The 14855-nt window shown below is 36.4% G+C and overlaps 1 protein-coding gene across 1 annotated transcript; it reads right to left on the reverse strand.

The window, feature by feature from the left end:
• Nucleotides 1-1252: 1252 nt before the first annotated feature.
• On the reverse strand, nt 1253-14397 carry LOC136705078 (uncharacterized). The gene is made up of 26 exons (XM_066678295.1): nt 14256-14397; nt 14043-14152; nt 13477-13538; nt 13286-13386; nt 13124-13196; nt 12870-13024; nt 12657-12766; nt 12091-12152; nt 11900-12000; nt 11738-11810; nt 11484-11638; nt 11271-11380; nt 10705-10766; nt 10514-10614; nt 10352-10424; nt 10098-10252; nt 9885-9994; nt 9319-9380; nt 9128-9228; nt 8966-9038; nt 8712-8866; nt 8499-8608; nt 7929-7990; nt 7739-7839; nt 2339-2460; nt 1253-1348 (listed from the first exon to the last, which is right to left on the reverse strand). The coding sequence occupies exons 1-26, from the start codon at nt 14395-14397 to the stop codon at nt 1253-1255; spliced, it is 2637 nt and encodes an 878-aa protein (XP_066534392.1).
• Nucleotides 14398-14855: the final 458 nt, after the last annotated feature.

Consider the following 14855-nt stretch of genomic DNA (forward strand, 5'->3'; position numbering starts at 1 on the left):
CACTCTACACATGCTTTGTGGATTTTGAGAAAGTGTATGATCAGGGTCCCCCTAGAGATTCTATGGGAGGTGCTTTGTGAGTATGGGGTGCACATCAGAAATGACCTGCCGGCTCTGGGGATCGAACCAGCAACCTTCCGGTTACACGCCCAGTTCCCTAACCACCAGGCCATGGCTGCCCCCTAAATATTTAAAAATTATCTGCCAAAATGTATAATATTTTATCTCCTGAAAATATATTTATATTGAAAGATACACCTGTAATGTGTGTGTAATAGTATGTATCTCAATAATATCCATCATATGCTCAGAATCTGTAAATGGCCTTCATATGATATTATTAGAATGTGTTTGTCTGATTTGAATCAAAATTATTTAAAATCTTCTCATATGACACACTCACTACAGCTTTCCTGTCCTTGATTTCACTCATTCTCATCAGGCGCCCACAGCAGCTAAATATTCAATGAGAAAAATGCTATAGGTTGGATCTATTCATTTTTCTCTTATAAGATAAACATACTTATTTTTTAAATGTACAGTAATGTACAGTAAATGTACAGTAAAAATATAAATGGTGCTGGTCTTGGTCTCATAAACCCTTGTTCTCAACTCTCAGCATACATGGAGGAGAACTAATATATAATTTCATCATTCCTCTTTTGTAACATACCTATGCAAAATCGTTTGCCAATGCAAGAATATAACATGGACATGGCTACAGTCCAAACAGGACAACACACACTCATCCAGTCACACAAAATGCATGATAATTGCTTTAATTACATATAGATAACAGATGTTAGTCATTGAGTAATATAAATAAAGTGCACAAACTTTTAAGTAAAACATAACATTTCCTTAAATGTGGAATGAAATGTGGCTGAAAATAATGATTTGACTGATACATTTGCATGAAATTACACATGGTAAAATGTAAATGCTGAAAATAAATTTATGTAATAAATAAGAAATTATTTGAGTTAAATATTTTTTCTAACCTACACTCTAAAGTAAAATTCTTGTTTTAATTCACCAAACAAGCACAACAGAAAGTGTAGAATAAATTAAACAAAATTAACAAAGTTTTTTTTATTATTACAAATAAATACACCCTACATAATATGGACATTAAAATAAATTATCAGATAATTTCAGATCAGAGGCGATAAGAAATTTAAACTTTGACACTGAATTAATATTATACTTTTACTAAAATGTAAAAGTAGATGAGTAATTCATAGAAGTTCTATTAGAGGAGGCTGTGGTGAATGCGATACTCCACATTGTAAGATCGCCGACGACGATAACGGCGTCTGACGGCTCCACAACAACCGGTCAAACAAATCTGTAAAAAAAAAAGAAAACATTAAAACTGAAAAAGTTTGTATGGAAATCATCTTAAATCTAGTGGATTGTTCTAATGGTCTTCCTTATGTGATTGTTGTAAGAATGTCATGATCATTTTCATTTTGTATAAAACTTGTTTTAGTTTGTTTACATGAATATGTCAAGTGCAATAATTAATCTTTCAATACAGATCATTGTACTTTATACATTTATTTAAAATATGTAAGCACATAGTATACTATAAAAAAAGATTTCTACAAAATATAATACTCACTAAACTGAGAGGTTTTCACAATGTTTCAGTTAATTTCACTCATAAGAGCTCAATTTAGTTAAAGAACAATAAAACTCAATACAATTTTAAAAACAGATTTTCCAGCAGATATGTGTGGTGTATTGTAAAAAAAATATTAATTAGCTAATTTATTTATTTATTTATTTATTTATTTGTGTCATCCATTCTTATGATCCCTGAAAGCATTTATTTTTAAATCAATCACTTACGCAGAGTAAAATCCAGCAGGGGACAAGGATTATGACAATTCCACAGGGAATAATTATGGCTAGAGCCCAACCCGGAAAGCCTCCACTACTGGATAATTCACTACTGGATAATTCACTACTGGATAATCCACTGGTGGCCAAGATCGCCTGCAGGAATGCACTCGGAGATAAGATCTGCCTTGCATCGTAAACGTAATCTTCTATGGCCACAATCACTGTGTCATTACCTCTGAACAAAAACAACCACACTCAAATTAGCCTCTTCTCATGGAATACACACCATTCCAAAATAAATCATGTGACAATTGTATTAGATTTAATAAATCTTACGTGAAGTTCGCGTGGTCGATGTTCGAAAGCGTAACATTTGGATTTGCATTCAGCATTGTGTTCAACTGAAAATATTAATTAAGATGCATCTTGAGTTGAGGTTTAAGTTGAGGGATGAAATAGTTGAAGATTTCTGTGATTAATGAAGACTCACCAGGCTGTTGATCTTATCCTGCACAGCGCTGTATGTATCATTCCTCAGCTGAAGGTTCTTAGAAATTATCACATCATCAATTCTGAACCCAAAGCTGAGAAAGAAGGAGGTGCTGTTGGTTACTGAAAGAGAAATAATCAGACATATTTTAAAAATCATAAACTGATTATTTAAACACATAGTAAAAAATAAACACATGTTGTTGTATATTTTCAGATGTAACAACACGATTTTGAAATGAACAAAGTATAATATGTTGCCATATCAGAAAATTGGGACCAATCTAGTACTCAACAACAAGTTATAACATTAGCCATAAGCTAACATGGTAGTCACAGTACACTGACACAATGCATTAATGTTGAAAACACCTCTGACTTTGTGCTTGGTTTTGTGGTGTTACAGCTCATTAAAGCTAGGAATTAAAAGTGCATTTTTATTCATGTATTGTACATTTAGCTTGTAGCAAAGTATGGATTTTCTCTCCTTATAGAACTAGTCAATTAGGTCACTGTTACCATTTATGCCACTGATAAGAAGATAATATAATAGCATAATTATTCAATTTAATAGTATTGGTATTTTAAGAATGACTGGTTTTAAATAAGAGCAGTATTTCAAGCCGTTGTTTCGATGTGCTATAGGAGGGCGCACTGTGCATGCTGAGCTGTGCTACCTCTCCCTCCAGGCAAAGTCTTGCCAGCACTTTTGCCAATTAATTAGTCATGCCACGTCTTGTTAAAGAACTATACACAAAATCAAAATATGGAATTATATTGTGTATATTGCTGACAGTCAGGCAACGCACATAACAAAGTCAGTCTGCAAAAGATGTGTTAAATTACATGTTAAAGTACATGTTTTCAAAACAAGCTCAGACCCTGTGTGTCTGTATCCTCTTACAATCCAGTACTCCCAATGCAGTTCTGAAAGGAACACTACACATATTAATTGTAACTGTCTACAGGCCTCCGAAGTACAGTGCTGATTTAATTGGTTAATTTACAGAGATGTTGTCTTTTATTTTTACTAATTTTGAGCATTTAGTAGTTGCTGGTAATTTTAGTCCCAAGTACAGTTTTGCCAAGGAACTACATGCCATATTGGACTCTTTTGGTGTTTTGACAACTGTTACAGGGAGTAAACACTTCTCATGGTCACAGTCTGGATTTCATTATCTCTAAGAGTCTCAGCATATAAGCCTTTGTGAAAGATGTTTCTTTCTCAGATCCCTACTTTGTGTTCTTTGATGTGTGGGCCTCACTAGACATGTAATTTTTTAAGAGAAGAATTATAAAAGGCTTCACAGCTACACTTTTCATGAACAAAATGTGATTTACATCATGCAAACAATCTGACTTTGTTGATGCTCTGCTGGATAGTTTTAACTAAAAAATCCTCAGTGTTATCAATGAGATAGCACTGGTTAAAGTTGAAACTATGTCTCTCTCTTTTCATCACATTGCTTCTTCACCTCACCTATCAAGACATCCACCTGCAGTCTAGAAACATTAAAAACCAAATTTGTATAGAATTTGATTCACTCTATAGCACTAGACATACTTCATAGTTTAATCGCCTCACTCATATGGGGGAGGGGTTTCTAGCTCATTAAAAATGCAGCTGTGAAGCCTCTCCTAAAATACCTTTACAAATACCCCAGATAAGTAACTACAGACCATAATTGGCAAAATAATTAAGAGAATAATGATAATAATAATAATAATAATAATAATAATAATAATACACCGAGACCCTGAAATGGACAAGCAGAAAAGATGATGATGATGATAATACATTACATTTATATAGTGCCTTTCTAATACCCAAGGTCGCTTTACACAAAGAGGCAAAGAAAAGGAAAAGGGAAGAGAAGGGAAGACACTTATACCTGTATAGTTCAGAAGTACTGAGAGAAGAGGTATGTCTTTAGCTGGGATTTAAAGCACAGATGAAGACTTTGCGGTAAAGAGTTCCAAAGCTTGGGGCCATAACACTGACTGATCTACCACCAGCAGTAACTAATCTGAATTTACTGACAAAAGACTGCTCTCAGAGGACCTCAATGATCTTGTAGGACAGTAGGGGTGTAAAAGTTCAGAAAGGTCGGCTGGCGCCACAACGTGCAGAGCTTTGAATGTGAGCTGATGAAGAATTGGGGGAGAAGAGCTGATTTTTTGAATAAGAGAGAACTCTAGCAGCAGTGTTCTGAACTTACTGAAATGAGTGTATGATCTTAAAAGGAAGCCAAATGAAGATAGAATTACACTAGTCTAAACAGCAGGAGATGAATGTATGGACCAGGAGTTCAGCATCAAAATAGTTTTCAAGCAAATTACAAGCTACTTCCTAAACAGCTGCCTCTGCAAATTCCAGTCAGGGTTCTGGGCTAATCATAGCACTGAGAGAGCTGTTATTAAAGTTATTAATGATATTCAATTAAGGACAGGGTAAGGAAAAATATCTCTTCCATTACTTCTTGATCTCAGTGCTGCATTTGACCTATTTGCCAATAATATTTTCATAGACAGACTCACAAACTGGGTTGGAATCTCAGGAACAGTCCTAATCTGGTTCATACCTGCAAAGCAGGAACTATTTGTTGAAATAGAAAATAATATTTCTGAGAACATGCCAGCGACCTGTGGTTTGATTCTTGGTCCATTGTTTTCTCTTGGCCAGATTCTACAAGACTATGGACTATCCTATCAAACCTATGCTAGAGAAACTTATCCATGCTTTTATATCTGACAAGAGTGATTACTGTAATTGTCTCCTGAATGGACGTCCAAAAAAAAACCAGCTTCTGATGATTCAAAATGCAGCTGCCAATATCTCGCTATGCTCTATATTTAAACTTGCCTTGCAGAGTGTTTCCTCTAGGATTTTTTCAGGAGAGGTGGTAGGCTTACACCCCACCGATTCCGCCAGATGAACATGACTAATATATTCAAGTGTCACTCCTTGTGTGTGTGTGTGTGTGTGTGTGTGTGTGTGTGTGTGTATAGAAGCACAGTGTGTTTCTAACCTGTTTTTGTATTGGATAGACTTGGTTTTGGGCTTAAGCTATCTGGCTAAAGTGAGAAAACCTGCTTCATAATACACATAATACAGTAGGGAAATTCTGATATTTGTTTTAAGGCTCTATTTCAATCATTAACATGTCCACATTGGCTTTTATATCCATTTCTTTAAGACATAAGTTTAAAATTCTTACCTAAATGTTGCTAGTTAAGCAAAAGTATAATATGTTTGTTGGCAAAAGAGAAGATGTCATATTGTTATTTGAAATGGAGAATAAAAATCCTCCCAGTGTCAATTGTTCTGCTGTTATTAATGAATAAATGATGCCCTATCATCTATTCTTCAATAATTTTCCTGATGTTTTATGTCTTTGCCATGGTATAGTTTCAGTATCAGTATTGAGATACATTACACTATAGAGCAGTATCAGATTGTAGCATGTATCAAGTAGCATTATTCATATGAAACTCCTTGAAATGCTGGCAATTCCAAGTAGTTTTCAAAGTGATGAGCTATTTATAATTCATAAATCTTCTTATAATCTTGCACAGAGAACCTCATATTCCACCTCCTTAGCACCCACACTTGCCCATAAATTATCCATTTAAAATCACCTCATTAATAATAAAATATGGGTTGTCCCATTCAATGTTGAGTGGGATAGTGGAGGAACAAATGCCCCCCTCCAAAAAAAAAGAAAAATTGTGAGAATATATATATATATATATATATATATATATATATATATATATATATATAAACATTGTACTGGTTTTGTATTAAATTGTAATTTTCAGTTTTACAACAGAACATCGGCCACACCTGCTCTTTTTACGCAGTTTACGCACATTTCAGATTTTATCTATACACATGTTTACAAATGAGGCCCCTGGTGATTTAGAGCCTTGGTAGGTTGTAGAATGTAGCCTCACTGATATGAATCACCTTAATGAGCTTGTAGGCTTGTGTTAAGTGGTAAAATGAACACAGAACAGAAACAGAACTGGTTTCGAAGCATGTTGTTTCCCCTGTTTCCACAATGCCAGAGATTTTTTCTAAATATACATTAATTTCTGTAACAGTCATACGGCCACACCCACGACTCAGAACAAACTTATGATTCCAGATAAATATCTTAAATAGTTTAGGACTATTAACCATCTCTCAAAATAAGAGCTGAACACAAAATAGTAGAATTTTCAGTACTCCCTGAAGAAGGGATAGGAAATCTTCAGATAAAACAAGACTCACTGGTTAAGCTGACGTTCTGAATGCTCACTGGGTTACTCAGCTTTTGAGTGCTGACGTCTCGCTTCATTCTCATTAAGCTTGGTTCCAGCTTAGTACTGACAGCGTTCCAAATCTGGGACTGGGTGGGGAGAATAATCACATTCTTAAACACCAGACGAATGTAAATCAGCACAGTTCCCATCCTGAAACATAAGAAATATGTTTATTTTAAATTAGATTGAAAATGACATTCTGAAGAGACATTTGTACCAGCAGAATCAAATCAATTGAAAGTACCTGCAGTAAAATACAGGGGTTGTGTCTCTGTATTAGTGATCTTTCTTGTCCCCTTTTACCTATAAAGCAGCTGTGTAGTGTAGTAACATTTAATCTAAGATAATCTAAAAGATGTATATAGCATTTCACAGATGCTCTTACAATTTATGCATATTACAGATGTTATGCAAATATGGTGTTAGGAGTCATGGCAATGGACCCAGCATTAGTGCAGTTAGCTGGTCCTGCCCGATCAGTGAATGTAATTGTATTTTTCTGAAAGTCAATGTTTTCATGCACTGTATTAACCAAACACTACACTTTATAAAGTGATAGAGCCAACTAACTTGGTTACAAATACACTAGATCTGCCAAAAGTACGAGTAAAATAAAAACATTTAAAATCGCAGATGGTGCTTATGTTGTCACCTCAGAAGTTACTGAGACACAGGGAGTGTGTCATTGTTTTTAACACATTAATAAAAATGGGTAATATGAAGTCAAATGTATTTATTTTATAAATGCACTTACACACTTGTTGATTCAGTGGTCTGTGGATTCGTACTAATTGTTATGGTTGTTTTAGTGGCTGTGGTTGTAGTAATGGCTGTAGTAGTAGTTTGAGTTGGAGTTGGAGTTGTTTCTGTAGATGGAGGTTTTATGTTCCATAGAGTCGTCATTGTGCTTGCTGTGGTAGGTGTGTTATCTATGAAAATATATTAGTATTTATGTTAGACAATGTAGATAATAGACAAAGTTGCAAACAAGCATGAAAGAGAACAATTACTGGAAAATCAATTACTATTATCCTTAAACAAGAACCAAAATTAGGAAACCTACTGAGATTTAAGAAACTTGTCTGTAACATACCACTCAGATTCCTGAGTTCGTTGAGGAAGCATAGTGGTGTTATGGTGTCTCCATCTTGGAAGATGTATTCCATGGCACCTTCAATCTGGTTTGCTGAAGTTCTGTTCCAAAGAACCAAATGAAATATAATTTGAATTCACATAATTCACACATGTAGCTTTAGGAAAGATTACTGTTAATTTAAACTTACGTAAAGTTGTAGCTCTTGGGTTCATATTGGTCTGCACCAGGTTCATTGAGCAGTGTGTTTAACTGGAAACACAAACAGACATTATGGGTTGGCACCATACATAATTTGATGGCCCTTAGGTTCCATGTTTGTTTCATAATGACATTTGATGCTAAACCTACTATTTAGGTTTTTGAATCATCAACTAAACTAGTTTCACTCATGATTGAAAACAGTTGCAATGTATACATCACCTTCTAATTTAACATTAACTTTCAGGCATTATTCCACATTTTATAGATGATCATATCATGAAACATATGGTCCAAGTTCTCCTGAATCATGAAGTGCACTATTTATGTAGGTAGTTCCACTGCAGAATGGATCTATCTACGGGTCTTTACATATTCAGATGAAAATCTAATTGTCCAATACTTGCGAATTTGAAATATTAGACTACTGAATCCAATGAGGTTACATGGGAATACTGTGGTAACATTGAGAACAGGTTGGAACTATAGCCCATTTTCATATTTACTGGGAAGAGAATTGCCAATGTGTGATATAATTCAGATGCAGCTGTAGACTCACTGCTTGGTTGGTGGAGTTCTCCACTTGCATGTAGGTTTTGTTGCTGATGTCGGTGCCGTTTACACTCATATTCAATGTCAAGATTAACAAGTAGGAGGTGTTTGAAATCTCTGTGGAAACAAATCCAATGATATATTGGTGAGTAAATTAGAGCTTTCAAAAGTGGGACAATTTAGTGGACAACTGAAACTGCAGGTCTATAACAATACTTACGGTGATAGGAGTAGTTGAGCACTTGAATAGAATCACTGAGGTTTGCTCGACGAGAGTCCAGCAGAATTCTGATCGCATTGAGGACCACACTCTCACTGGGAACAGGAGAGGAGGAATTGAACAGCATCTGGCTTTCCACCATGGCAGATGTATAACTGGAAAGAAATGAACCATTAGAATGATTTATCGTCAAGATTCCCTCAAGAGGAAAATCTTAATGTACGCGACATATCTCTGATATCTGTTTAACATACATTTGTGTTTGAGGTGTTGTTAGAGTCACCAAAAGACTGGTGGGAGTTGTTGGAGAAACTGTTGTAGATGGACCTACAATACAACAAGATGGAATGAATACTGAGTTTAATTGTATTTAACTCTCAATAACAATTTAGTAGCTGTTGTGATCTGTAATGTACCACTCAGTGTCCTGATCTCATCGAGGAAGCTCAATGGTGTTATGGTGTCTCCATATTGGAAGTTGTATTCCATGGCACCTTCAATCTGGTTTGCTGAAGTTCTATTCCAAAAAATGAAAGCAAAGGTCATGTTAAACACATGTACTGCAGGGTTCAATTACTGGGAAAATTCAGTCCCACTATAAACTTACGTAAAGTTGTAGCTCTTGGGTTCAAATTGTTCTGCGCCAGGTTCATTCAGCAATGTATTTAACTGTAGACACAGAGATTTTGGGTTGAAATGATGCATAACGTGAGGTCTTTTAATTTTCATATGCTTTGCAAAATGACAGTTAATGCTGAACCCATTTTTCAGTGTGTGTATCCACAATCAAACTAGTTAAGCCATGAACAAAAACAACAGTTGGTATATAGAACCCACTCTCAGATTTAAGATTAATTTGTTGTCATAATTCCACTTTTCATCACTGGTCATATCTTGAAAAATGTGCTCCAAGTTCTCCATGTTTATGAAGTGTTGTTTTTCTGCTGGAATTTCAGTTGCAGAACAGATATAGCTAGACTCCCTTAAAGTTTTCATATGAAGATGTACTTCTTCCTAAGTGAAGAATTTGAACTATTGAGGTACTGACCCAAGTAAGGTTAAATGGGAATACTGTACTGAAATTGATCTCTGGTTGCTACTGTACCTCCTTCACATATTCTCTAGGCAGTGACTGGGTAAGTGTGTATTATTGAGATGCAGCTGTAGACTCACTGCTTGGTTGGTGGAGTTCTCCACTTGCATGTAGGTTTTGTTGCTGATGTCGGTGTCGTTTACACTCATATTCAATGTCAAGATTAACAAGTAGGAGGTGTTTGAAATCCCTGTGGAAACAAATCCAAAGATATGTTGGTGAGTAAACTAGAGCTTTCACAAGTGGGACAATTTAGTGGACAACTGAAACTGCAGGTCTATAACAATACTTACGGTGATAGGAGTAGTTGAGCACTTGAATAGAATTACTGAGGTTTGCTCGACGAGAGTCCAGCAGAATTCTGATTGCATTGAGGACCACACTCTCACTGGAAACAGGAGAGGAGGAATTGAACAGCATCTGGCTTTCCACCATGGCAGATGTATAACTGGAAAGAAATGAACCATTAGAATGATTTATCGTCAAGATTCCCTCAAGAGGAAAATCGTAATGTACGCGACATATCTCTGATATCTGTTTAACATACATTTGTGTCTGAGGTGCTGTTAGAGTCACCAAATGACTGGTGGGAGTTGTTGGAGAAACTGTTGCAGATGGACCTACAATACAACAAGATGGAATGAATACTGAGTTTAATTGTATTTAACTCTCAATAACAATTTAGTAGCTGTTGTGATCTGTAATGTACCACTCAGTGTCCTGATCTCATCGAGGAAGCTCAATGGTGTTATGGTGTCTCCATATTGGAAGCTGTATTCCATGGCACCTTCAATCTGGTTTGCTGAAGTTCTATTCCAAAAAATGAAAGGAAAGGTCATTTTAAACACATGTACTGCAGGGTTCAATTACTGGGAAAATTCAGTCCCACTATAAACTTACGTAAAGTTGTAGCTCTTGGGTTCAAATTGTTCTGCGCCAGGTTCATTCAGCAATGTATTTAACTGTAGACACAGAGATTATGGGTTGACATGATGCATAACGTGAGATCTTTTAATTTTCATGTGCATTGCAAAATGACAGTTAATGCTGAACCCATTTTTCAGTGTGTGTATCCACAATCAAACTAGTTAAGCCATGAACAAAAACAACAGTTGGTATATAGACCCCACTGTCAGATTTAAGATTAATTTGTTGTCATAATTCCACTTTTCATCACTGGTCATATCTTGAAAAATGTGCTCCAAGTTCTCCATGTTTATGAAGTGTTGTTTTTCTGCTCCAATTTCAGTTGCAGAACAGATATAGCTAGACTTCCTTAAAGTTTTCATATGAAGATGTATTTCTTCGTAAGTTAAGACTTTGAACTATTGAGGTACTGACCCAAGTAAGGTTAAATGGGAATACTGTACTGAAATTGATTTCTGGTTGCTCCTATACCTCCTTTACATATTCTCTAGGTAGTGACTGGGTAAGTGTGTATTATTGAGATGCAGCTGCAGACTCACTGCTTGGTTGGTGGAGTTCTCCACTTGCATGTAGGTTTTGTTGCTGATGTCGGTGTCGTTTACACTCTTATTCAATGTCAAGATTAACAAGTAGGAGGTGTTTGAAATCTCTGTGGAAACAAATCCAATGATATGTTGGTGAGTAAACTAGAGCTTTCAAAAGTGGGACAATTTAGTGGACAACTGAAACTGCAGGTCTATAACAATACTTACGGTGATAGGAGTAGTTGAGCACTTGAATAGAATTACTGAGGTTTGCTCGACGAGAGTCCAGCAGAATTCTGATTGCATTGAGGACCACACTCTCACTGGAAACAGGAGAGGAGGAATTGAACAGCATCTGGCTTTCCACCATGGCAGATGTATAACTGGAAAGAAATGAACCATTAGAATGATTTATCGTCAAGATTCCCTCAAGAGGAAAATCTTAATGTACACGACATATCTCTGATATCTGTTTAACATACATTTGTGTCTGAGGTGCTGTTAGAGTCACCAAATGACTGGTGGGAGTTGTTGGAGAAACTGTTGCAGATGGACCTACAATACAACAAGATGGAATGAATACTGAGTTTAATTGTATTTAACTCTCAATAACAATTTAGTAGCTGTTGTGATCTGTAATGTACCACTCAGTGTCCTGATCTCATCGAGGAAGCTCAATGGTGTTATGGTGTCTCCATATTGGAAGCTGTATTCCATGGCACCTTCAATCTGGTTTGCTGATGTTCTATTCCAAAAAATTAAAGGAAAGGTCATTTTAAACACATGTACTGCAGGGTTCAATTACTGGGAAAATTCAGTCCCACTATAAACTTACGTAAAGTTGTAGCTCTTGGGTTCAAATTGTTCTGCGCCAGGTTCATTCAGCAATGTATTTAACTGTAGACACAGAGATTTTGGGTTGAAATGATGCATAACGTGAGGTCTTTTAATTTTCATGTGCTTTGCAAAATGACAGTTAATGCTGAACCCATTTTTCAGTGTGTGTATCCACAATCAAACTAGTTAAGCCATGAACAAAAACAACAGTTGGTATATAGAACCCACTCTCAGATTTAAGATTAATTTGTTGTCATAATTCCACTTTTCATCACTGGTCATATCTTGAAAAATGTGCTCCAAGTTCTCCATGTTTATGAAGTGTTGTTTTTCTGCTGGAATTTCAGTTGCAGAACAGATATAGCTAGACTTCCTTAAAGTTTTCATATGAAGGTGTACTTCTTCCTAAGTTAAGAATTTGAACTATTGAGGTACTGGCCCAAGTAAGGTTAAATGGGAATACTGTACTGAAATTGATCTCTGGTTGCTCATATACCTCCTTTACATATTCTCTAGGTAGTGACTGGGTAAGTGTGTATTATTGAGATGCAGCTGTAGACTCACTGCTTGGTTGGTGGAGTTCTCCACTTGCATGTAGGTTTTGTTGCTGATGTCGGTGCCGTTTACACTCATATTCAATGTCAAGATTAACAAGTAGGAAGTGTTTGAAATCTCTGTGGAAACAAATCCAATGATATGTTGGTGAGTAAACTAGAGCTTTCACAAGTGGGACAATTTAGTGGACAACTGAAACTGCAGGTCTATAACAATACTTACGGTGATAGGAGTAGTTGAGCACTTGAATAGAATCACTGAGGTTTGCTCGACGAGAGTCCAGCAGAATTCTGATTGCATCGAGGACCACACTCTCACTGGGAACAAGAGAGGAGGAATTGAACAGCATCTGGCTTTCCACCATGGCAGATGTATAACTGGAAAGAAATGAACCATTAGAATGATTTATCGTCAAGATTCCCTCAAGAGGAAAATCGTAATGTACGCGACATATCTCTGATATCTGTTTAACATACATTTGTGTCTGAGGTGCTGTTAGAGTCACCAAATGACTGGTGGGAGTTGTTGGAGAAACTGTTGCAGATGGACCTACAATACAACAAGATGGAATGAATGCTGAGTTTAATTGTATTTAACTCTCAATAACAATTTAGTAGCTGTTGTGATCTGTAATGTACCACTCAGTGTCATGATCTCATCGAGGAAGCTCAATGGTGTTATGGTGTCTCCATATTGGAAGCTGTATTCCATGGCACCTTCAATCTGGTTTGCTGAAGTTCTATTCCAAAAAATGAAAGCAAAGGTCATGTTAAACCCATGTACTGCAGGGTTCAATTACTGGAAAAGTTCAGTCCCAGTATAAACTTACGTAAAGTTGTAGCTCTTGGGTTCAAATTGTTCTGCGCCAGGTTCATTCAGCAATGTATTTAACTGTAGACACAGAGATTATGGATTGACATGATGCATAACGTGAGGTCTTTTAATTTTCATGTGCATTGCAAAATGACAGTTAATGCTGAACCCATTTTTCAGTGTGTGTATCCACAATCAAACTAGTTAAGCCATGAACAAAAACAACAGTTGGTATATAGACCCAACTGTCAGATTTAAGATTAATTTGTTGTCATAATTCCACTTTTCATCACTGGTCATATCTTGAAAAATGTGCTCCAAGTTCTCCATGTTTATGAAGTGTTGTTTTTCTGCTCCAATTTCAGTTGCAGAAGAGATATAGCTAGACTTCCTTAAAGTTTTCATATGAAGATGTATTTCTTCCTAAGTTAAGACTTTGAACTATTGAGGTACTGACCCAAGTAAGGTTAAATGGGAATACTGTACTGAAATTGATCTCTGGTTGCTCCTATACCCCCTTCACATATTCTCTAGGTAGTGACTGGGTAAGTGTGTATTATTGAGATGCAGCTGTAGACTCACTGCTTGGTTGGTGGAGTTCTCCACTTGCATGTAGGTTTTGTTGCTGATGTCGGTGTCGTTTACACTCATATTCAATGTCAAGATTAACAAGTAGGAGGTGTTTGAAATCTCTGTGGAAACAAATCCAAAGATATGTTGGTGAGTAAACTAGAGCTATCAAAAGTGGGACAATTTAGTGGACAACTGAAACTGCAGGTCTATAACAATACTTACGGTGATAGGAGTAGTTGAGCACTTGAATAGAATCACTGAGGTTTGCTCGACGAGAGTCCAGCAGAATTCTGATTGCATCGAGGACCACACTCTCACTGGGAACAAGAGAGGAGGAATTGAACAGCATCTGGCTTTCCACCATGGCAGATGTATAACTGGAAAGAAATGAACCATTAGAATGATTTATCGTCAAGATTCCCTCAAGAGGAAAATCGTAATGTACGCGACATATCTCTGATATCTGTTTAACATACATTTGTGTCTGAGGTGCTGTTAGAGTCACCAAATGACTGGTGGGAGTTGTTGGAGAAACTGTTGCAGATGGACCTACAATACAACAAGATGGAATGAATGCTGAGTTTAATTGTATTTAACTCTCAATAACAATTTAGTAGCTGTTGTGATCTGTAATGTACCACTCAGTGTCATGATCTCATCGAGGAAGCTCAATGGTGTTATGGTGTCTCCATATTGGAAGCTGTATTCCATGGCACCTTCAATCTGGTTTGCTGAAGTTCTATTCCAAAAAATGAAAGCAAAGGTCATGTTAAACCCATGTACTGCAGGGTTCAATTACTGGAAAAGTTCAGTCCCAGTATA

Source organism: Hoplias malabaricus, chromosome 8 (genome assembly GCF_029633855.1).
Source record: "Hoplias malabaricus isolate fHopMal1 chromosome 8, fHopMal1.hap1, whole genome shotgun sequence".
NCBI lineage: Eukaryota > Metazoa > Chordata > Actinopteri > Characiformes > Erythrinidae > Hoplias > Hoplias malabaricus.